This window comes from Dermacentor andersoni, chromosome 2 (assembly GCF_023375885.2).
Source record: "Dermacentor andersoni chromosome 2, qqDerAnde1_hic_scaffold, whole genome shotgun sequence".
NCBI classification, from domain to species: Eukaryota; Metazoa; Arthropoda; class Arachnida; order Ixodida; family Ixodidae; genus Dermacentor; species Dermacentor andersoni.
The window spans coordinates 49,123,263-49,149,427 of record NC_092815.1 but is presented as its reverse complement, the minus strand read 5'-3'; the positions used below and the strand labels follow the sequence as shown (position 1 = coordinate 49,149,427).

Genomic DNA, 26,165 nt, shown 5'->3' with positions numbered 1-26,165 from the left:
CTATCCATATATCTTCATCTCCCCGAGCAGGCGTCCATTAAAATAGTACAAACTTCAGGTTTAGTCTGTTTCCAACTTTTATTACTTATTCGAAGCTGCTGCTCCTGCGCACGCGCGTATAATGTCTGCGCAAAACTGTCAAACGCTAGAAGGTAAACTCTTCATAAATTTGAATCAGATTCTACCATGACTACACAGTGTTATTCCTTTTGGAACAACGGGATAGCGAAAGACAAAAGAAAATATATTCGCATGTTCATGTTTTTGCACGTCCAACTTCCGATGCATTTATTCTACTTTTTCGCAAGAACTCTTCTACGAAGAGTTTTGATACGAAGACAATATTGTGCACGCGCACCCCTGAAACGAACAACGAGCAGGAAATGCTCGTAGAGAGTAGTTCACGCGCCTGCGCGTATACTATCGCCGATCTCGTCTCTTTTCGCCGTCATAAGACGCTGGCGTTCCTCGCGGTCGATGCTTGCGCGCTCTGGTAAAAAAATGGGAGGGTATCCTATCCACTAAGGAGGACGTCAACCCCCATATACTGAATTGCATTGTGTGAATTGCACGTCTTCGAAGAACCTTAACAGTTACTTGTTTTTTTATAACGACCATTCTTGTGGCGAATAGCGACAGCAGGACACTCAAACAAATGTACACCTTTTGGGCCGTATCTTGCCACACAACGATAATCGTCATCTGTCTTGCTTGCGTCTCCCTTCTTGAAAACGCTGCGCTCGTTACTTTCACGTCGCGAATGCTCTGTTATGCTGATAACGCGCCTGCCGTTCGTAACTTGGAAGTACGGAACGCGCAGCATTAAAGAAAAGAAATGCGGACAAGATAGATGACGATTATTGTTGTGTGGCAAGATGCGACCGAATGGGCGTAATTTTGCTTAAGAGTGTAGAATCGTTCGTGAGGGTTCGTACAGTAAAAAATAAATAGGCTGTAGCTTCGAGAATTCAGAAAGAAACAAAACTGATGTCTCTGTAAGTTTGCAAAACAAACTCCAGAACGAGAGAGCTGAACGAAATCATTAAAACAAAAATTTCGTAAGTCCGTCCTCACACTGCAATGCGATAGCATTATCAGGATCGGCCCATATACACCTTGATTACACAGCCTCCGAGGCCGGCCCGCTTTTTTTTGAGTCGACACTAAAATCAAAAGTGGGTAAGAGCCGTGCATAATGCATTAAGAAAATCATCTGGAAATTTACGCTAAGGAGTTATCCGCGAAGAATATCTCCGCTTTGTGTGTCTTTAGAAAATGATAAGTAAGGCGAAGCTTTGTCACGTCTCTCTGGAAGGGCTACACAAATGGAGAAGACGAACGTTGTGGAGTGCCGAAAAATAGGACGAAATTGAGCTGTTTCTGAGCGGAAACATCCTACGATGTGTGCCCAACAATCGCTACACAGAGGCGTGTAGTGCTATAACTTTCGGCGAACACCTACAGAGCGAAAAGAAAAAACTTAGAAACCTAGATGTATATTGCTCGGATGTGGTTGTTAAGACCTTGAGGAGAAACAGTGCCTACGATGTGTCTTGTTTCTATATCTTGCTTCAGGGACACTGACAGAAAGTCGTTAATCATGAAAAATACCTCCTCCCATTTTATTGTTACCTGTCTTTTTTGGGAGTGTCTTCATCAACGATCACGATGGAAGGATGGCCTATCGGTGATAGCAACAATAGCTATGTTTGAAGCGTCAGGTTAGCATGCCATGGAGCTTCCTGAACTGTTTTCTTCTTTCTTTTCCCCCCTTTAAATCAACTCCAAGGCCCCAGAACACCGCAACAATAAGAAAAAAATCGCTGGAAACTTCAGAAGTACTGCATACGATCCTCTCGACGCTGCTTGCCTTCCCCACTTGTTGCATTCGTTCATTCTATATTAAACTTGGAAACCCCGCAATTTTGCGAAAGTTTTCGAAACCGGTTGACTAAAAGAACATTAAACAACAAAAAGCAATAGAAGATAGCTAACTTATGTTATGATGCTTGATGTCAGAGACATTCTACAATTTGGCACGGGCTTAACGAAGTAAACATGGTTTCCTTTTTTTTATTATTTCATTGCATACGAGAACTAATTTCCGACAAAGAAAAATAGTTTTTATTGAGATCACCTTCGCTTACGTGAGACAGGAAAAGGACGCAGAAAACTTCATGAAAAACACAAATGAACACAACAAACGAAAGCATTTACAACCTTCCAATAGCGTGCGCCCTTCTCGCAGATACTTTCGCACGAAGTTGGCAGGCAGCCTTTGCAAAGGCTGCCTGCCTTTTTTCACTGGTGTACATGTACACCAGTGAAAAATACTTTTACTGTACACCAGTAAAAGCCACATTAGGCTTTTAAGTTATATTAGACCTTATATATATATATATATATATAGACACATGTACTTGTTTATCTTTTTTGGGTGACCCCTCTTCACCGGTTGACAAATGTTATCGCACAGCGCGAGACGCGTCCGCGTGCATCAAAGTTTCTTGAATGTTATTGATGGTTCTATCTGCTGTCGTCACTGAAGCTTGTGTAATCTGACTGCATGTGCGACGCGAATTGTGTAGAACTTTCTGGAAGGCACGCGGGCACCAACGGTTACTCTGGAACCTTCGATGGCTCATGTATAAAAGCCGAAGCGCTTGACCCGCTCATCAGATTTGCGATCAGATTATTCGCTGTCACTACTAAGTGACAATACATATACAATGTGTTCTCGCAACGATTAATTCTAACCGGTACAGCAACTGTTCCTTCTGCGTCGCTCTACGTCTATGTGAAGACGCTCTCTTCAATGCGAGCCGTGGAATCTCAATTACATTGAGCGCAGATCTACCGGCCATGGTGGCTTAACGGCTTTGGCGTTGCGCTGCTAAGCCCCAGATCGCGGGATCACATCCTGGCCGCGGCTGCCGCGTTTCGACGGCGGCGAAATGCAACAACACCCGTAGATTGGGCGCACGTTAAAGAACCTCAGGAAGTCTAAATTATTCCGGAGTCCACTATGGCGTGCCTGATAATCATATTGTCACGTGGCAGTGACGGTCAAGGACACAGTAAGAAAACTGAATGGCGAAACTAACTATTGGGCAAACCTGTGCCCAGAAAAACAGGCTACACTCAAAGCTGCAGAACGAAAGCGGCGAACACAGTTGGCGACCGTCGAAAATCTGATCTGCGGGGCAAGCGCGTCGCCTTTTATACACGAGGCATCGAAGGTTCCAGAATATTGGCTGGTGTACGCGTGTACGTCTTCCAGAAAGTTATACACAATTCCCGTCGCAAATACAAGCAATCAGATTACACAAAGTTTAGTGACAACAGACAGCGGATAGACCCATCGATAACACTCGAGAAACGTATGATACATGCAGGAGCGTTCTGCGCTGAGCGATAGTATTTCTTAGACGGTGAAAAGAGGTCGGAGCACGTCGGAGATTTCTGAGCTGTTGCTGCTTACTCACGGAGTGACTTGGATTCATGTCGAAGTCTGGTTCGGCAGCTATTGTCGTCGCGGTACGTAGAAGCGGCAGAATCCGAGAAGACAAACACATAGCTGGCTTCCACAATTTCCTCGATGTTTGCGATAGTCGAGCCCATGTTGATGTGCTTATATTCCTGGCTTAAGTTTGTCAGCATCACTTTCGCTTTCCGTCCTTGCAATCGAGTGGTCCCTCTTGCAACGCAAGTTTCACGCTCGAGCATGCAGTATACGTTGGTCGCCCTGAATGACACTAAGTCTGCGGGTGTTGCAGTGCCGACGGAAATAACGCTGGAGCGAGGCGGGATGCCGACTTCTTCGAGCACGGTCAAGGCATGATGACTACGAGCGTTCTCCGACGGTATCACTTGATCTTCGGATAGTGTTATCGACTTCAAGTCGATCATTGCGCCGTGTTGGTTCATGAAGTCCATGCCAAGAGTCACGTTTCGTGAACAATGCTGGAGGATAACGAAGTTGGCATAGCAGGTCCGGTCATGAACGGTAATCCTTGCCACGCAGATTCCAGTCGGCGTTATCAGGTGTCCTCCAGCTGTTCGAATTTGAGGGCCTTCCCATGCAGTTTTACCTTTCTGCAACTGGGCGGCGAAGGGTCCACTTATGGCGGAGTAGTCGGCTCATGTGTCCACTAAGGCGGTGACTGCTTGGCCGTCGAGAAGCAAGTCGAGGTTGGTGGCTCTTTGTCGCGCGTTGCAATTAGGTCTTGTCATGGGATCAGGGCTGCGTCGCGTCGACCTTTGGCTGGTACGTCGCGTCGTCAGGTCTTCTTTTGTCAGCGTATTCTCTGCGTCTAGTCTTTGTCGGGATGGCGGCATGTCGTTGCTACGTCATCGAGATACATAGACCTTGAAGCGTCGTGGTCATCGGCGGAGGATCTTCGACATTGTGACGTACAGCAATCGAACCTCCATCGGTTGCTGCTTTTAGTTTTCCGGATATAGGCTGACGGACCGGCCCAGGGCAGGGCCAGTGTATGGTCGGCGCTGCGGCAACGGATAGCGTCGTGGTGACGGCGAACGAGACGTTTGTCGAGGGCTCCACTGAGTTGCGGCGAGGTAGTCGAAGATATCACGAGGGCGTTAACCTTGCTGCGGGCGCGCTGCGTTGACGGCGAACTCTCGCAGTCCCAAGTCGCGGTATGGGCATCGGCGGTAAACATGGCCGGCTTCCCTGCAGTATTAGCACAGCGGGCGGTGGTCGGGGGCGCGCCAAATGTCCGTCTTCCTCGGGTAACTGCGCTGGGCGACGGGCGGGATTGCTGGCGGGGGCGGCGGCGGACGGCTGAATTGCGGCGTTACGGAGCCCTGGCGCGGTCGCGAAGGGGGACCTTGACGGCTGGCGACAGCGGCATAGCTAATCGCTTTTGGCTGGGTTTGCGGCGATGCCGGAACGACTAGTACTTCCAGCAGTCACTGTATTTCCTCTCGGACAACGTTAGCCATCGAATCAACTTGGGGCTGCAACGCTGGGAACGAATTCCGGAGTTATTCTCGCCCAACTGCCCTTATCGTCTCCAGCAAATCATTGGAGCAGAGTACTTGAAGGTCTGCGTTGTCTGGCGTCGAGCGGCGGTTGTGCTGCCTACTACGCATCTTGAGAGTATAGTCTCAATCGTCGTTTCCTCTGGCGAAAACTCAGCTGCGGTCTTCGGCGGGTTGCAGATCAGTCCAGCGAAAACCTCTTGCTTCACACCACGCATCAGGAAGCGAATTTCCTTTTCCTCAGACGGGTCCGGGTCGGCGTGGCGGAACAGATGAGTCATCCCTTCTGTGTAGATCGCAGTGCTCTCGTTTGGAAGCTGCCCACGGGATTGCAGTATCGCCTCAGCCTTCTCTTTGTTGACGACACCCGTGAAGGTGTCCAAGAAGCTCCTGCGGAAGAGGTCCCACCTTGTCAGGGTGGACTCGCGGTTCTCAAACCACGTTCTGGCGGCGTCTTCCGAGCAGAAGTAAACATGGCAGAGCTTGTCGCCATGGTTCCAGTTGTTGAACGTAGCGACTCTTTAATACGTATCCAGTCAGCTTTTTGGGTCTTCAATTGACGATCCACGAAATGTCGGTGGTTATCCCTGGGCTGCGTCAGCATGATCGGTTTAGGTGGAACTGTAGCTGTCATCGTGCCTGCTGTGGTGGCCATGCATTTCCTGTTCTTCTCTAGTATAGAAGTCCGTGCTCTGGGGGCAGGTGTCGTGGCTTGCGCCTTGCTCGATGGTCCGGGACGAAGTTGGTGTTGTCTTCTCGTTCCGGGCTTGGATCACGGCTTGTAGGGGACGTCCGGTACATGAACGCAAAACACCTCCACCAGATGTCACGTGGTAGTGACGGTCAAGGACTCAGTAAGAAAACTGTAAATGGCAAAACTAACTATAGGGCGAACCTGTGCTTCGGAAAACAGGCTACACTCAAAGCTGAACGAAAGCAGCGAACACTGTCGGCGATCGTCGAAAATATGATCTGCGGGGAAGCGCGTCGGCTTTCATACGTGTCATCGAAGGTTCCAGAATAATCACTGGTGCACGCGTGTACGTCTTTCAGAAAGTTCTGCACAATTCGCGTCGCGCATACAGGCAATCAGATTACACAAATTTAAGTGACAAGAGACAGCGAATAAAACCATCGATAACATTCGAGAAACTTCTGATGCATGAAGGCGCGTCCGGCGCTGAGCGATAACATTTGGTGAAAGCGGTCAATGGTGAAAGATAAACAAGTACACGCGTCAATATAGTTGTTTTGGTAGGTAAGACCCTACAATTTGATTTATCTTTCGCTAGATTCACATATGTTTAAGGCCCGCATGGACGACATATGCAAGATGATCCAGAAAATACGTTTGAAATTCATTAAAAATAATATACGGATGCTGCGATAAATAGGCGATTATCCCCGAATTGCTTTTACCCCAGACGAATACATTTAAATGTTTTTCGAGGTAGTAACCAAAAAAGCCAAGCAATTGATTCTAATGCGAAACTTCGTGCAAAGTCCGTCATTCATGGAGTACATAACGGTTTAAAGGCACGCAAAATGTTGGCGCTGCTCTTCTTCAACGCTAGTAATTTCAGCCACTTTCACTCAGAAAACTGAAAGTGAACTGTTGAAGAGCGCAACTCACCCTTTTGGCAAACACCCACGTGTGACGCGACCAGTTACGCCTCACCCGCAGGCGAACATGAAGCGACCATGAAGCGCACACTTCATGCTCGCAATAAAAACTGTAATTCGTTCACAAACCCAGGAAGCACGCAGCTCGCTAGTAGACGTCTACCTTCCAGCTTGAAGCTAAGGTCACAGCTAGTAGCTGTATTCTATAAGCTGTACTCTAGGCCTAGACCTTTACAAGAAAGCTGGTAACTCAGCTAATGCTCCCTGCACTTGCGGCTAGTAGCCACCTAGAGAAGCACTGCTGTAGCTGTGGTGTAGACATGTAATGCCCAGACTTGTTTCAGCTTTGCAGGTGCTATAGTTAGCTCTGCTTACCATGATTGCGGTCCTGAAAGGTTGAATTCTTATTTTACGTGCCGCTACAACAATGCAAGAAAGACAATGACCTCAGTAAAACTTCCCCTTTGACTTTGTCATCTTTCTAACCCCTATCCCCCATCCCCAGTGTAGGGTAGCAAACCGGAGACTCATATCTGGTTAACCTCCCTGCCTTTCCTCTTCATTCTCTCTCTCTCTCTCTCTCACCCTTTGACTGTAGTCAGTGTCTTTCTTGCGCCAAGTCAATTCCCAACCAGATTAGCTGTTGTCAAGCCCTTGATTTCGTAGAACGCTGATAATTAAATGTGCAATTGCTGAACGCACCCAATAATGATGAGACACTGATGCTGGAACAAGCAAATAAATGTGTGGTAGTACTTCAAAACTATAAATGTGTGAATGAAGATGAATAGGCAACGTGTCACAGCTCAATACAAACAATATGACATTTGGCAAGCACTGAACATCGTTTATATTTTAATGGGTGTGTCGACTATAGTCTATATATAGTTTACTGCCCTGCTCCATACATGAATTACACAAATGTATAGCTGGAATCAGCAGTGGAATTAGCAGCTTACTAAGTGAATCGACTGATATCATTTGATATCTTGGAGCACCAGGCACTAGCCAGGTGGCATTGCGGCTGTTTAAGCTTCCTACAAGATCTGCCGAAGCCAGCCACCCTGGCTGCAACGGAAAGGAACCACAGCATTCTGAACCAACCACAGCAGACCCGCGCCTGTTTCATGGCTTGGTTGAATGTGATAAGCAATGCTGTCAGGAAGGAAAGCCTATACAAGGAAAGCCGGTGCCTATAATTATATATATGTCACACATAAAACATTCAGTGATAGCACATTTATTATAAGAATATAAAGATAATAATTATCTCGTAATTATATGAACACATGGTACTGACTGTGCATAGTGAACACACAGCATTCCATTATAGCCCACTCCTTACACCTGCATATGGATACGAGGCCCACTAACTCCACTAACCAGCCAATTACCATCAGCAAACAAAGAAAGCCCATCGCAACGATCATGTTTGCCACGTGGTTCTAATTCTAATGTAATTGTTTTTCTTTTCTTTTCTTTAACAAAAGGCTAGCGGATGTGCTGTAAAGAAACAATTCATTTCCATATGTACAGTAACAGCTCGTTAATTCGTTAATCATAAGTCTTTAAGACGTACGTGTTAATTCGTGTCAGCTTTAAAGTGTGTGTAGGTTAAGATGCGGCGGTGGAGCACTCGCAAAAGAAAACGGCGGTCGCCCGGTCGTTCACTGGCTGGTTTAGTCGTTCGCTCGATCGTTCGTTTAGTCTTTCGCTTACTCGTTTGTTCAACTATCAGCTCGTTCGACCACTATGTCTCTGAGACACATGTAATGAGACAACAAATGCTGCCTAAATATGAACGACTGCATCATTTCACTTATCGCAATTTCGGCCGCGTCATAGTGCGGCAATTCTATTGCGCGATCATCACTTCACTGAAGTCATATCTCGCAAATGTTATTTCGGAATGAGCGCAACCGTCCTCAATGCATACACCTTAGTGCAACTCGGATCGCGACAAGTACGTCACTTCGTGAACGGATGAGCTAACACACGATGAAATGTTATTCGTGATGAGTCACTAACCTGAAAAAATAATGCACTTAATTGTTTGAGCCTGAATGAAGCGCTGTTACCGCATTCTCGCTTCGCGAACGAATGCTAAACAACTGATTCCATTTTATATATGCGCAGAATCCCGATTCGACGATCGGCCGCGCGTATTTCTGTCGACTTTGAGGCACGAGAAACATAATAGCACCAGCGCCCACCTCTGATCCTTTGCGCGTGCTTAGAAGATTGGCAAGCACGCAGGTTGGCTGCGTTGGCGGCACTGTAGCTTGTAATACCCTTTCGAACCTTGAGAGCAGCGATCGTTCGTGCCCTCTGTCGGCCCTTGTACGTCATAGCTGATACGCGCCGCAAATGCACATAGTAAGGACGGCGCGGATTATTTAGGCTACTGAGGGTTTGCTGGAGGTCAGGATGCTGGCATTCGATCGTAAACGTTTTATTTACAACCATTCGCAACAAGGTCTTGCGACATGCACTTTCCAAATGTTGCGTACCCAATTGTAGCGCACGCGATACATTCGGAGTTGTCATGGGACAGCGTTAGCGCTCGTTCAGATACTTTATTGAACAAGTAGTTATCAAGACAGGAGAAACAAGCTGCCGTCACTGAATTTCAATAACCGTCCGTACAGAAATTCTATGCTGTACACGAAGTTACTCGGAGATAGAAAGTCAACGCGAATGTTTCCAGTGCACCGCCTCGCTATGCGTGCATTCACTCTGCGAAAGGTCGTCTGCTACGCTCGAGTGGTGTAGATGGCGCCCCGGTCGAGGAGGGAGCGTGAAAGTGAGGAGAAACGAGGAGGAGTGAAGGTGGAGGAGGAGAGTGTCGCTACTTTACAAAGTTTAAGGCGTTTTACAGCAACACCCTCTAGTGAACTGAAATCCTTCTAGCTGTACTCTCTCCCCTCGACCTACGTCCCGCAAAAGAGGCCCACATAGAAGTTCCGTGCAGCGTGCTACGAAGCTACGAGCGGCCACCTGTGTCGAAAATCAGACGCCGAAGACCGAGTGGGCGACGACAGCGATAACAGCTCGATTAGTTCCAGGAACCCTGCCGCTCCTTGGATAGCTTCGGGCTTAGAAAAGTCCTGGCATGTTGCGACATGCTTCCGACCGCACTTTTTTTCTGGGCGTGAACCGTGGATGTAGTCTCTGCGCTTGTGCTACGATTGCGGTTGTGTGTCCGGCAAGCCTTCATTGCCGCGGAATGTGGATTACCTTCATGCCAGGATATGCCTAATAAGTGCTGCGTGCCCAATTGCTGGCGCAATTACAAATCGGGGCCGAAAAATCATGCGTTCGTGTTTCCGCAAGATCAATGACAGGATATTGGGTGTCAATGCTAAGGCAAAGAGAAAAGCTGGGATTATGCGGAATAAGACAGCTGTTTCTAAATAGTTGCGCGAATGTTTTCTGCCTCCATTGCTAAACTCATTTCAGATGTTGTAAATATGTGAACTGCGGTACTGTATGTAATAATGCCTCGAAAGCGAAATTATTCGTCAAAGCCTAATCTAGACTGGAATAAATACAGCAGCATCATCATCATCAGCAGCAGCATCAGCCTGTTTTATGTCCACTGCAGGACGAAGGCCACTCCCTGCGATTGCAATTACCCCGTCCTGCGACAACTGATTCCAACTAGCGCCCGCGAATTTCCTAATTTCATCGCTCCACCTAGTGTTCTGTCGTCCTCGATTGCGTTTTCCTTCTCTTGGTATCCATTCTGTAACCCTAATGGTCCAACGGTTATCTAACCGGCGCATTACATGCCCTGCCCAGCTCCATTTTTCCCTCGGTGTAATATCGTCTATACTCGTTTGCTCACTGATCCAAACCGCTCTCTTTCTGTCTCTTAACGTTATGCCTAGCAATTCTCATTCCATCGCTCTTTGCGCTGTCCTTAACTTGTTCTCAAGCTTCTTTGTCAGTCTCCAAGCATCTGCCCCATATGTCAGCACTGTCAAAATGCACTGATTGTACACCTTCCTATTCAATGATAATGGTAAGCTTCCAGTCAGGAGCTGGCAATGTCTGCCGTATGCGATCCAACCCATCTTTATTTTTCTGTGAGTTTCCTTCTCATGACCAAGGTTCTCTGTGATTAATTGACCTAGATAAACGTACTCCTTCACAGACTCTAGAGGCCGACTGGCGATGCTGAACTCTTGTTCCTTTGCCCGGCAATTTATCACTATCTTTGACTTCTGCAAATTAATCTTCAACCCCACTCTTACACTCTCTCTGTTAATTAAGGTCCTCAATCATTCACTGTAACTCATCTGCATTGTTGCTGAATAGAACAATGTCATCGGCAAACCGAAGGTTGCTGAGATATTCGCCGTCGAATATTCCCAGTTGAATAGCTTGAATACTTCTTCTAAGCACGCAGTGAATAGCATTGGAGAGATTGTGTTTCCCAGTCTGACCCCTTTCTTTATAGGTATCTTCCTGCTTTTCTTGCGTAGAATTAAGGTAGCTGTAGAACCTCTGTAGATATTTTCCAAGATATTTACGTAAGCATTCTGTACTCCTTGATTACGTAATGCCGCTATGACTGTTGGTATCTCTACTGAATGTATTGCCTTTTCGTAATCTATGAAAGCCATATAAAGCCTATGAAAGCCACATGTGTCCCGAATGTGAAGAAGGGCGCCCCAGTGAAGTTGTCATGAGATATGTGTTATGGTGCAGTGCTAACTGTGTTAATTATGGCACAGCGCTAACATTTTGTTGAAGAACTTTTGTGGTCGCATGAACGGCAAACTCTTTGACGCCGACGATAAATCAAGGCAAAAAGCTACTCTGAAGAAGAGGGGAGCACTGTGACTTTTCAATATAAGCCATGCTCCCTGTCATCATTTACCCGAAATTCGTTCCCAAACCTAAGGTTGAACCATTTCATTTTTTATGGACGGGCTTGTTAATAATGCAGCGCGTAAATAGTTTTGCATAAATAAAATAATCTTGGAACACCCTCTGTTCTCTGCGGGCCATCTGCTCAACTATGCCTAAAAAAAAAACTGCGCTATGGTTAACGTTGCCCATAAGGGCGCGATGCCTTCATTCAACCTGTATCCCCGAGCACGCCGCCGGCCTCTTCTCCGTGACTTCACTCGCTGAGCGCTCAGGCCTTCTCTTGTCTGGGTGGTGTTGGCCTCGCGCGCGACAGGAGAGGGCACGCATCCGCCCCACTTTCCTCGCTCGCGCACGCGAGATTGAGCCCCGTACGCCGGCTCACCCTCGCACGCTTTCGCTCGCACATACAGCATACGGAGCCCGGCGACGATTTTATCGCCCTTGAGCTTTGGACGGAAGCTCACTGGAGAGAAGCGACCGGCTACGGAGGCGTTGTCCATGCCTGGCCAGGCGCAAACGCATCTCTCTCCACTCAGGCCTACACAAAGGGCCGCAGATGGAAAAAGCAAAGCCGCGCGGCGAAGCCAGCGTGCTCCCGCGCACTAGCACTCTCTCCATCCACGATGGCGCGGAGTTCGAATTATCGGTGACAGTGCGTATTTTCGTGTTAATTAGCGAGATGTGTTGCATACTGTTTCAATGCACTGCTGGACGGACCGCGGCGGCTACTTCGAATCCAAAATTTCGAATTGCCGAATTGTGAATTATAGAGCTTTTACTGTATATGCTGTATGCCTCGCTTTGGCCCCATCTTGTACCACTTCTTCGCTTCCAACAAGACTGCAAACTGAAGGGTAACTTGTAAGCTTTGGAGGCTTTGTCACTGAAAACAAGGGCATGGTTTTGTCTGCTAGCTCCTGAAAATGGTATAGCAAGTCGGTTGTACTGTTAGGCTACAGTGACAGCAGAAGGTGAAGCGTAATGTGCAAAGCGCACAAAAGAAAAGCTAAAGAAGCACAATGAGTTATTTTTGAGGTTAGCTGATTCTGCAATATGTTTTATTAGTAATACTACTAGCTGACAACATCTGAAGTCCGTGCCATGAAGCACGCGCTCGAAATAACAATGACCAGTACTAGCATAGTAAGAGGCTGGCACACCGCGCGCATGCCCCTCCACCCCCCCCCCCCCCCCCCCACCCCCCCAGAAAAAAGAAGGCGGTGGTGTTTTATGCTGTTATAACAAAATTATGGCTGCCATGAGCAGGAAAATTCAATGAATAGCAGGAGAAAATTAGGTGGGGTGATGAGATTATATGTCGGTATGGGGTGGGGCTCGCTGACACAAGACCAGCTGGGTTAGTTGAAGATCTGTGAGAGAAGCCTTTGCCCGGCAAATATAGAAAGCAAGAGAGCGAGAGAAATAAGAGAGGAAAGGCAGGGAGCTTAACCAGATGCACGTACAGTGTGCTACCCTGCACTGGGCAAGGGGAGTAAGGGACGAAAAAGGAAGAGAGGAAAGACCACAGTTTGGCGCAGATTTGAAGGTTTGAACCGAGTCTACAAACAGTCTCAAAGACCTGTCGATGTGAGGTACTGCAAGAACACTTTCGTGGCTTTCTGTGCCATTGGTGCGTACAGCCATGTCCAAGGATATTCATTTCCGAAAATTGTCTAGCGTCCAGCCAGTTCAATGTTGTCCAGAGAGCTTCACGCTCATCGTCATACTGGGAACAGGCATATGATGTGTTCAATCATATATGTACTTTTACAAGCGTCCCAGATGGGCATATCTCCCATTCCAATGCGAAACGAGTCATCATCATCAGCAGCATCATCATCAGCCTGGCTACGCCCACTGCAGGGCAAAGGCCTCTCCCATACTTCTCCAACTACCCCGTGTTAGGGTTGGCGTCTGACACCACGTGGCAAAAGGAATTTCATCCGACCATCTTCGTCGAAATGAAGCGTGACTTCTCCTGCGATGGTTAACGTCCCGCGCCTCGCGCACAAAGAACTTTCTCTCACCGGACCTTTCACCAGGCCTCGTCGAAATTAAGCGTGACTTTCTAATTCGCCATGACCGTTTCGAGTGTGCCTGTCTACCGGAAGCCCCGCAGTGTACAGCCTCTTTTATGTGCGTGTGTGTGTGTGTGTGTGTGTGTGTGCGTGCGTGCGTGCGTGCGTGCGTGCGCGTGCGCGCGTGCGAGTTTAGAGAGGCCCTTTCCTCGAATGGGACCTAGAAGAGAACTTCCACGAACTGGCAAAGCGCAGAAGTGGCGGACAGGCGTCTACAATTCCGGGAGGCGGGACGACTTCTTTCTTCAGCAGGCTCGGTATAACCAGAGGAGGAGGGGCCTTCTTTCCACGCCGGTCACGTGACATCGACGGAAGCAAGATCCCGCCTACGATTGTAGAGAGCCTATTTAAGGGGCTCCGAAATGTACTTTTAAAAAACTTCATGCACTTCTCATTTTCTTTCATCTACCTTTGAATAAACCGTGCAAGTTTCGCACTAGCAATCGTCTCGCCCTTGCTTGCCGCCCCCCTTGCCTGCAGCCCGCCGACAACGCCACGCTACCAAATAAGTAACGTCGGTCGAGCTTCGATAGGCAGGCGCCGCTACTTCTCGGCAGGTAGCAGTACGATACGCTACCCTGGAGTACGCAACACCCGGTCATGTGCTAATTGTGGCCATGTTGTCCCTGCAAACTTCTTAATGTCATCCGCCCACCTAACTTTCTGCCGCCCCCTGCTACGCTTCCCTTCCCTTGGAATCCAGTCCGTAACCCTTAATGACCATCGGTTATCTTCCCTCCTCATTACATGACCTGCCCATGCCCATTTCTTTTTCTTGATTTCAACTAAAATGTCATTAACTCACATTTGTTCCCTCACCCAATCTGCTCTTATCCCTTAACGTTACACCCATCATTCTTCTTTCCATAGCTCGTTGCGTCGTCCTCAATTTAAGTAGAACCCTTTTCGTAAGCAACCAGGTTTCTGCCCCGTACGTGAGTACTGGTAAGACACAGCTGTTATGCACTTTTATCTTGAGGAATAATGGCAAACTGCTGTTCATGATCTGAGAATGCCTGCCAAACGCACCCCAGCCCATTCTTATTCTTCCGATTATTTCAGTCTCATGATCCGGATCCGCGGTCACTACGTGCCCTAAGCAGATGTATTCCCTTACCACTTCCAGTGCCTCTCTACCTATCGTAAACTGCTATTGTCTTCCGAGACTGTTAAACATTACTTTAGTTTTCTGCAGATTAATTCTTAGACCCACCCTTCTGCTTTGCCTCTCCAGGTCAGTAAGCATGCATTGCAATTGGTCCCCTGAGTTACTAAGCAAGGCAATATCATCAGCGAATCACAAGTTACTAAGGTATTCTCCATTAACTCTTATCCCCAATTCTTCCCAATCCAGGCCTCTGAATACCTCCTGTAAACATGCTGTGAATAGCATTGCAGAAATCGTATCTCCTTGCCTGACGCCTTTCTTTATTGGGATTTTGTTGCTTTCTTTATGGAGGACTGCGGTGGCTGGGGAGCCGCTATAGATATCTTTCAGTATTTTTACATATGGCTCGTCTACACCCCGATTCTGTAATGCCTTCATTACTGCTGAGGTTTCGACTGAATCAAACGCTTTCTCGTAATCAAGGAAAGCTATCTATAAGGGTTGTTTATATTCTGCACATTTCTCTATCACCTGATTGATAGTGTGAATATGGTCTGTTGTTGAGTAGCCTTTACGAAATCCTGCCTGGTCCTTTGGTTGACAGAAGTCTAAGGTGTTCCTGAATCTATATGCGATTACCTTAGTAGTAAATACTTTGTAGGCACGGACAGTAGGCAGATCAATCTATAATTTTTCAAGTCATTGGCGTCCCCTTTCTTATGGATTAAGATTATGTTGGCGTTCTTCCAAGATTCCAGTACGCTTGAGGTAATGAGGCATTGCATATACAGGGTGGCCAGTTCTTCTGGAACAATCTGCCCACCATCCTTCAACAAATCTGCTATTACCTGATCTTCCCCAGCTGCCTTCCCCCTTTCCGTAGCTCCCAAGACTTTCTTTACTTCTTCCGGCATTACTTGTGGAATGTCAAATTCCTCTAGACTATTCTCTCTTCCATTATCATCCTGGGTGCCACTAGTACTGTATAAATCTCTAAGAACTCCTCAGCCATTTGAACTATCTCATCCATATTAGTAACGATCTTGCCAGCTTTGTCTCCTAATGCATACATCTGATTCTTGCCTATTCCTAGTTTCTTCTTCACTGCTTTTAGGCTTCCTCCGTTCCTGAGAGCATGTTCAATTCAATCCATATTATACTTCCTTATGTCAGCTCTTACGCTTGTTGCGAAACGAGTAGGCCTTTCTAAATGCCACCCAAAGCCTGAGGTAGCACAATAGTGTCGCCTCAGATCGGGAAACTTTTGATGCCACTTGTAGCTTTAGAGATGGATCAAGTCTATGAAGATGTCACTTCGGAAGATTGCGAGAAGATTGGTATTTGTGTGTCATAGCTTTAGCCACAATATGAAGCTTTCTTACAGCGTCAGTTCTCAATAAGGAAATCAGAAGTCATCACTTTGCCAAAGGATGTAATTAAGCAACTACAGCTAGAAATGACGATAATTTCTTATATGAGCTGTGTTGGCGCTTTAAAAATGTATAAGACCACATGCACTTTTACAGAACTTTCTTTATTTAAAAACACTTCAGTACAAGACTGACCACACTAGAGTGTCACGAGTTGAAATCACTTTTTTTTTCTCTAACCTAACAGAAGAGAGAATATTTTCCTTCTTCAAAACAATGCACTGCTGCTGTCCCTGATAAAACTACATACAGCACTGTAAGAACAAATGAAAGCCTTCTGGCCGCAGAACGCTATGTACACACACGTCAGTCTGCCAAGCAAAATGGCACATTGCATTATGAAGTTCCAGCCACCCTTCGGCATGTCAAGTCTTGGCTGCGAAGCACAAAGGCCTGCAAGAACTGTGGGGCAAATGGCAACACATTTACAAAAACCGAGAACGCATTTACAAGCTGGTCTTCCTGTACAAGCTTTCACAAACTGTCTCGTGGAGGGCACGGACACACCTTAGACCTCAAGGTCTAAAAACCTATGCATGAGCACGCCATTTAAGTACGAACACTTCGTGGATCTCTGTACATTTCTTAGTACTGTCACACTAGAAATAACAAACTTGCCATAACACCATTCACATGAACATAATAGGTTAAGAAAAGAAACAATGGGGACGCACACATTTTATCTAAATAGCTAGTTAAAAGAACATAAAAACACAAGAAAAACGTCTGTTTACATTTTACATGTATTTTTTCTATTCCCTTGTGCAAAGTGAGTTGTGCAAAAATAATACATATCTACATGACAGGTGCTATACTTGTCTCACCTTAAACCACCCCTCTCATTCATTAGATGTTTTAGTGCACTCGAGCACCAGACTTGATTAACATTTACAACTGCAAATGTATTATTGGTGCAATTTACAGAGACATATTTTTGGCACGTTTCCTACTCAAATGAAGCAAAGCAGCTCTGAAGAAGTCCAAGAACACAAGAACAGCATACAGTAAACATCCCAGAAAAATGATTTAGGCAACAATGCATTTGCAAATTCCAAGTAAAAGTGGTTCTGCAATAAAAAGTAGAGCCTATTATCATGCTGTTCATACTGCAGGATCAGGCTGATGCTTCTTATTAGATTAACAGTCTGAAACAAAGCCCTCCACATGTAAGTCATAGGTAATAAATGTCAATCTAAAATCAAAACACTTTAAAAACTTGTTGAGTATAGTAGTGATGGAATGAAAGCCTTTATCAAATCGTGCAATCACTTTCTGCTAGCACACTCTCATAATCTTTTTTTTTTCTACGGTACTTAAAATAAGTTTACTTGGCATGACTTCATTACACTTGTATGCATGGGCTCATGATAAACGCTTTCAAAATGCTGTCACTTCAACATTTCCCTTTCCACTATTGCACATCAAAACGTGTTGCAGACAGCTGGTAATGATTACTTTGCTGTTCAACAACAGAAGCTTTGACATTGTCATGCGGCCTTGAAAATCACAACAGAAGTACAGACAGCTTCAACTGTACAGCCTCTGCGACCCCACATCCAAGAATCTAGTAAAGCACACAGGAATAGTTACAAACACACAAAGAAAACAAAAAGCAGACTCATTACTTTCTGTAGTGAAAATAAAATTGTACTACTTAGTACTATTAGTCTGGCTCCCAAACAAATTGTAATAACAAGACTCACTTGAGTTTTCAAAAGCTATTTCAAGTTTTTCCCCGGCTCACTCAACACAGACATTTGAAATTTTATCCACTTACCATGCCGAATCGCATTCGCTATGAAGTGTTCCAAGAATATGAAACATCATTGCCTTCTCTGAAAGAGTACAAATAGTACTGTTTTCTATAGGCACAAGCTGTGTTCTCAAAAGTCACATTGTAGAGCCCCATTGTTATTGGGCAGTTCCTTTCGTTTCATCTATAGAACCATGCCACCTACATTTATTACATACTGCGACAAAGTTGAAGGAAAACCGACAGTTCTAGCAGACACACACACACACACACGCATGGCAAACATTTTATAGCCATGTACGTATGGAAAACAAAGCAATTACAGTTCTGTTGTTTATGACTTGATATGTAGATGTCCACGTAAACAGCTGTTTAGCTTATCCCCCTTTTACTTTTGAAAAACTGCCCACGATATATCGTGACATATGGTAGAAACATGAGCAGAGTCCTGTATACTTGAAGAAAAGAGCGCTACGAAGATGCGGACTAAAAGAGGAATATGTACGACGGACAAGGCGCTACTTCCAACTAAATGTTTTTTGAAGAAACAGGCTTTTAAATAGATACAACCTAGAATGACCCATCGTGACATCTCGACCTCCCTATCTCATTAGAAATGCTATGTCTTTATTGGTAAGCATCACTGAAGGGCAGGTAATGCACGTGCCTTCGGCCTTTGCAATGTAGAATGCTTCTAATATCTCCCGTTCTAGTCTATCTCTAGACCATGCCAGAAACCTGGTGTCACGAAGATACGGGCGGCAATTGTGACATTTACAGTGTTCTGCCAGATGGCTCCCCGCATTCTTATTTATGGCCCAATTGTGCTCACGCGCCCTTTCATTAAAACACCGTCCGGTTTGACCGATATAAACCTGATGGCAACTTATGGGTATCTCATATACGACACTACTTTTGCAAGCCGTGTACTGCACTGCATGTTTCTTAGAGCATGGTTCGGGTTTTGCTTTTGTCATCATAGGGCATATCTTGGCCAGCTTACACGGTGCACTGAAGGCGCAAAGGCACAGTGTTAATCTTCTTTTCAGTGCACCGTGTAAGCTGGCTAAGATACGCCCTATGATGACAAAAGCAAAACTCGAACCATGCTCTAAGAAACATGCAGTGCAGTACATGGCTTGCAAAAGTAATGTCATATATGAGATACCCCTAAGTTGCCAACAGGTTTATATCGGTCAAACCGGACGGTGTTTTAATGAAAGGGCGCGTGAGCACAATTGGGCCGTAAATAACAATGCGGGGGGCCACCTGGCAAAACACTAAACGTCACAATTGCCACCCGTATCTTCGTGACACCAGGTTTCTGGCACGGTCTAGAGACAGACTAGAACGAGATATATTAGAAGCATTCTACATTGCAAAGGCCGAAGGCACGTGCATTAGCTGCCCTTCAGTGATGCTTACCAAAAAAGAGATAGCATTTCTAATGCGATAGGGAGGTCGGGATGTCACGATGGGCCATTCTAGGTTGTATCTATTTAAAAGCCTGTTTCTTCAAAAAACATTTAGTTGGAAGTAGCGCCTTGTCCGTCGTACATGTTCCTCTTTTAGTCCGCGTCTTTGTAGCGCTCTTTTCTTCAAGTGTGCAAAACCAACTCGCCCACATCAAGCTTCTGCTGCTTCAGAGTCCTGTATACTTGCTGCAACAGCCACTTACTGAGTGGCCCATGAATGACCGCAAGAATGACATCCCTGATGAATCTCTTGAGTGGCAACACAAATTACAAGCAGGCGCACAAGCATTAAGTACTTAATTAAAATATGTTGCTTTTACGCACTTACATGTACTACAGACAGCTGCGTTTATGCTCACAATATCAGTAGGTTTTGACCATGCCAGACAAATGGTACTTCATCACTTAAAAGGCAGCATAACTGTGCAGAACACAGCAAGAAATGCAAGCAAAATCTGCCACCTTTACTGCCCAGCACAAAGAGGCAAGAGAGAGAAAACTTGACTTAGAAAAAAAAAGGGGGGGAGGCGGGTTTGTTATGTTGGCACATTGCAGATATTTTCGTTCTGTGCAAACAAGAGTTGCCGAGACAGCTACCTAGGAGGCACAACATATAATCAGGATGACAATGTACACCATTTGAACACTTGAAATTTAGAATCCAATATGCCTATTATCTTAAAGAGGTGGCATGGTGAACGAGTATAAAACTAAGTACATGAACCACAGCATACTTGGTTCATTTCAAGGCTTTATGCGAGTAAGTCAAAGATTACCAGTATACTTCAACCACCGACAACATTTCAACTTGCTGCCAACTATCCATAAGCACATCAAATTACACCGTAATCACAAGGTGCCTAGCACTGCCTCTAACATAAATGCAACAGCTATGTGCTAATAAATATTAAGGAGAGTCAGAAGCAAGCTTAATAGCAGCTTGCCTAAAGCAAGCTAGAGTCGGTTTCTTCACCATGGTACCAACATTTCCTGGCTGGGAATGCCTGACTCTGCAACTCTCCACAACGCACCGTCTTTCAACTTCCAAGTACTGCTGTCTCATTCTCACAGCTGAGAAGGCACATCATGCAAAATGTGCTCAAGCAGCGAAAAACGCAAACATCAGCAGCGCAAATGAAAGTCGGAAAGTCTGGCGAAGCACCCGGCAGAGGAAAATTTTCACTGGGACCACAATACCACATTGGATCCCATCACAGCACCTGTATCTATACGTGTTCACTCACATCCAATCATTTGTTAGCCAGGAGCGGAATTCACAATACTTTTCTCACGTCACAGTGATAATGAAATGATGGTAAAGGTGCTGGTGAATTATGGACTGCACGAGCATGTTAGAAGTTCTTGAAATCTAGCATCGGAAGCTTAGAGAAAATATTTTGCAAATAGAGCCAAATCTCGTGACAAGAAAGTTGCATTCAACATTAAAGTACCTTTGTTATATCCGATATTAGTTATAGGCATACCATATTCATTACATGCTGATATCAGCAAGAAACATTATATATTTATTTTCTTTTATCTGATATTCCCTAATATCCAATAATTCGTTATTCAGTGTTTGTTATATCAATATCCAGCTTTTCAACTGTTCAAATTTTTCCATTCTTAGCTGAAAGAGCATAAGACGAACACTGGCTAATGACTGGCAGGATAAATAGAAAAAGCAATCGTATTTTGCATACAGTAGTACCTCTTCCAAAGACGGAAGTCATAACACTACGGCTTATGGATGAAAAAATTTCAATGCCGCAGTACTCGCCAGAGAATGTTGAGCATGTTCGGCAAGGCAACGACCCTGGCACCAAAATCACTTTGCCACTCGCATCATGCGAAATGATAAAGATAATGTGTTTGGGATGCAACAAACTGGCACTGTGTAGGCAAAGCTTATTCATGGCAACGTGCCACTTGTATGAAGGTGGGAAATTTCTCTGAGAGGATTGAGCTACTGCGTCATGCTAACTGTGTAACCTCACTGCTGGTTTGTCTGATGGTGCCGGAGATCAAGTGTGTTGAAGGCGACCATAACAACGACATGCATATTAATTTTCTGCCTATTTTTCATGAAGGTGCAAGTGAGTGCTAGTGGCCAATTACTTTCCACACTGGGAGCTCCCAAAAGCAAAACACTAATTTCTTACAGGGCTAATTGCTGTTTGTTAGGTATGCAAATTTTAAGAGCACCATATAATACATTGTAGAGATTTGCATATTTTTAGAGAGGCACGTGCATGTCAGCTGGAAGTTTCCTGCTTATACAAGCCTTTTGTTTTTATATCCATTCCACGTTGCAAATTGAAAGAATAGTTACAGCCACATCCTTACACCTTTTAACTGCAGAAAATGATAATATAGTACACTGACATTTGGTGTAGGCTCTTGAGGCAAGTGCCTAATATGTGCCAACACCCCCAATGAAATTAATTTTTGTGCATGTTCAGATATAGGAAAAGAAGGAGGTAAAAGCACAATAATATATCTGAAAGTCTACACCCTAGCAGAAACATTTAATTGGCACCTACGGTTCAACAAAATTATTAGCCCATTTCTGTGTCTAACCAATTATAGACATTCTGGAAGCCAGTATAATAAAACTGTTAGCAGCAGGAGAAAGGCTAATTATCAAGGACAACCCCTCAGCATTTTTTTTTATCTGCATGACAATAGGGTAAACAAAAGTAAAAACTGCTAAACACAAGCTGAATGTGACCGCATGAGCATCTTCAAGTGGAATTTGATTTTGATGCAGAATGCCTGCCCAAGCTTGCCGCATGTTGATATAGTTAACATGTAGGCAGTCAAAGCACCATGGATGCACTTCTCTGGTCAAAGACCACTTCGCTCGTCTTAAGCATACTGCATGTTTTCATTCTTATACATCAGCTGTGCAACTGGCAATAAAAACACTTTTTACACTACTCACATGCGCATCTTCACCCTCTTCGTAATACGAAACAAAATGTATATGTACCTTAGGAAGTGCCTAAACCGACTAGAAAATTTCACACCATGGAAACAATGAAATAAATACTTGGTAAGATTAAGTACATAACCTCACTTCTTAATTATCTAATGTGCAGTAGAAACAGAGTGAATTATGTATAATGGAATGTTGCCACCAACAAATGAAGTGGTTTGACATCTAGACTTGAGAGTGAGTCCTTCCACACAGGACATTTCACTTAAGTACCACGACAGTTGTCATAGATAAGGAAATGGACAAATAAGGCCCAGAAAGCTGCTTCTGAAGCTTCAGATAAAGGAAAGCAACATCTGCTAGTACTTCGAAAATCCTGCGAGTGACAATTAACAGAGCTGTTGACACAACGATGTCATGACTGTTTGGTTTCTAATGAGAGAAGATAATGAGAAGATAAATGATGGAATAAGCTAGAATAAAGAAACACAAATAAGTCAGCAGTAAAATTTCACTTCAGTTTAAAAAGAACCGTGTATGCTCTTTGTGTGAAACGTGGCACCATTCTGCTTGAAACATGCAAGCAATATTACTCATTCATGAAAATGCACAACATTAAAGAAGGCTAAATTTCAAAAATTGTAATACTTTGCTCAGAATATGCACAGAAGTTGTTTGCTTACAATCTCAGATAGCTACATCCTTACTCAGGCAGACAGGAAAGGCTGAAAAGAGAATTCGACACGTGTACTGTTTTTGTACACTGCCTAACTCTAAGAAAGCTCTAAATTGTGCAGAGAGCTTGGCTCTCTTTTTTTTTTTTTGGCATCTGTCACTCAGTAGTACAATATAAAACATTGAAGAAGAGAATGGGCATTTTGAAAGAAAATAAAGAAATTAAAGGTATTCTATATGATGCTGCCAGCACACAGCAGGTGACACACAGTCCAATGCATTTTCAGAGAAGCTGGTCAATGACTGGGTAGAGAAGCGACATGTGCTCGGCTCCCTTGATGGGCAGCTTGTTGACTGAGTAGTGGTGGATCATCTCAGGGATGCTTTCGAAGGGCTTGCTGAACTGGCCCAATATAAACTTCCCGTCTTCATTGTGCACTATCTTCATATGCATGAAACCCCGTGCACTCCTGCACAGAGATGAGGGGGCAGTACATAAATAACAAGACACAACCTTTGATCTGCACAAGTGGCTGGTGCATGTTGATAAACTGGTAGTCACTGAGATGATAAACTGACGAGCACTGTCATGTGTGCTTATTTTATGCATAATTTAAATGCGTGCATTTATTAACCTCTTCCATGCCTTGAGCAAGCTGGGTTAGTATGTATGCATTTCTGGTAAAAACGGCCAAGGATGAGCTCAGCTCATCAGCGGTACTTGCATTTTCTAGCAATGTCATGGAAGAGCCTAGCTCTGTCTAAGTGCTTGGTTGTGCTTTTGGTAGATGGCAGCACCCAATCCATGGGGCAGCACAAGCAGAAGTGAATTTATTCTTTCCAAGGGGGTAAAACATGTTGGTAACTGGGGCCCTCAAAATTAATTTGGGCATTTTTGGTCCGAATTCGGGATGATAGAATGGCATGGAAGAGGTTAAACATACTGGGATGATACCTTAGTACTAGCATGGAGCATTTCCAACATCCACGGGCTTGCCACTCTTCAAATTTTTGTCGAATTTTTTTAATTGATTGATTGATTCATTGGGTTTAATGGACTATGAGAAACACTGTAGTGAAGGGTTTTGGATTAACTTGTGACACCTGGCGTTCTTTAGTGTGCATCTATAGGAGGTGCATGCATCCTGTTAGAGTTGGAATGCAGCCACCACAGCAGCTGTCACGACTTTCCATGAAAAGCTCCTGCTTTACAATGCAAAATTTATTTTTTGCACAAGTTATGTAGTTATGTCTTATTTAAGGACAAAGGGTAGGTGCCACAACCACAGGGTCTTCTATATTTGTTTTCACTTCAATAAAACAAGAGCACCAATACTTTGATTAAGGGCATTACAGCTGGCTGCCTTTCCCAACACAGAGCAACCCAACTTTGTAATTCCGCAATATTAAACTGAGCAGCTTATACATTGACTGCCCATACAGTGTGCAGAGGTAACAAATAACTTGACAAGATGGCAAGGACATGAAGCTGACATGAAGGAAATGAGGTTGGGCTATGAAAAGGCAGCCACACACTGCTAAAATTGATATTAAGGCAATGAATATCAGCAAAATATTAAAGTACAGCAATAAATGCTCATAAAAAAAGTGACATCATATGGAACAAATCACAGCTGGTAAAAGAACAGTGATAACATTAATAGCAATAAAAAACAGTTACATTACTGGTAAATAGACAATCGATAAAAATGAAACTGGAAGATTTGCTACAAGGTTAAAAAATTGTGGTTAAAAATCAAGTACCGACTGACACTAGACATTATGAAATCTGTTACATTAAAAGTATATGTATAGCAAAAGCATAATTTCTTTTTGCATCAAAGACAAAGAAATGTGCTCGCACACTTCAGGCAATGACAGATAAACACCACTGGCCATTCAACCTATCTACCACGTGCTTGACAACATAACCGTGCTTTTGATAAAATTTTAGCTGCAAGTTCAATGTGTCTAGTCAACATCATGTCGTCTTGTTTTGTTTTTATTCTTTATTGTTAGCATTCTGCCAAAAACAGACAACGATACTGTATCAAAGAGATTGCTACTTATGCAAATATGTAAGGACAGCAGTTCAGTGCAGTTCACCTGTAATAGTATTCACAAAGCCGCATATCCCAATTGTTACAGGAGTATTCTCACTGCACCCAAGCTTAGTTTCAATACACCTTGGATATGTGAAATAGAAAAAAAATCTCACTGGCGGAGATGTATATAGTTATAGCATTATCATCGTCTATGTACAGGTGGACTGCACTAGGAATTGACTAAATGCAATGTTAATGACTGATGCACCATTTTTACTTGTTTATCAGTGTCATTCACACCAAAGGCCCTTACATTTGTTACCTTAGTGGCTAACCAACTCAGGAAACCAACAAGCTTTACATTTAGTCACAAATGCAGTTTTTTGCATAGGTTAGGTAGGTTAAAGATATCATCATCTACTTCCATGATTAGGTAAATAAATATGTAATCGTACTACTGAAGCATAGCACAGCTGGCCAAAAAAAAAGTTATCTGTACAACAATGCTCTGTGTGACACAGAATCTAAAAAGCACTTCAGGTCTAGAAGAATTATGGGCAGTTAAGCTTTTAGCAAAGCTTTAGTTTCAGTTTATTACCAGTTTAACAAACAATGATTAGGTACAGATAGTATGCAGACGAGAGGTCCCAAAATCAACATCTGCAGTGAGACCCTAGTGATATACGTGCCAGATGTCAAATGGTTTTGCTGAAGATGGGCAAAGAATGTGAAGGGTTTCAGGCAGAGCAAATAAATGCGAATGAACACCTACACAACATAACACAGATGCTGCCAGAATTGCAGCTTGCTGAAACAACACACTGCATTTAATACTGTAGAACCTCATTGATACATTCCTGTTTGTTGCATATTCCCAGCTGTTTCACTCTGAATCACTGGTCTCATGTAATTTCCATGAGGTCCCGTGTATTCGCTGCCCATTTGTTACGTTTCTCTTCCCATTTGTTATGGCCAAAAACTGCAGTGGCACAACCCCGATAGAGCATCATCCATTGGCTGCGTCTAGGCTGACCGCCGCACGTTGCCACTGAAAATGATCGCTTTGCATAATCTGCCATGTGGCGCAAAAGGATTGCCATCGCAGTGTTTCGATCATTGCCAGTCACCGACCTCAACACAACTTGCAAATTTGAAAGC

General features: G+C 44.5%; 1 protein-coding gene across 1 annotated transcript in view; it reads right to left on the bottom strand.

The window, feature by feature from the left end:
- Nucleotides 1–16,206: 16,206 nt before the first annotated feature.
- Nucleotides 16,207–26,165, bottom strand: part of LOC126542336 (uncharacterized) — a 76,012-nt gene continuing 66,053 nt past the window's right edge. The window contains exon 13 of the mRNA XM_055077393.2: nt 16,207–23,432. Within this exon, the coding sequence (XP_054933368.2) occupies nt 23,246–23,432 (187 nt within the window). The 3' untranslated portion in view covers nt 16,207–23,245. The remainder of the gene's footprint in view (nt 23,433–26,165) is intronic.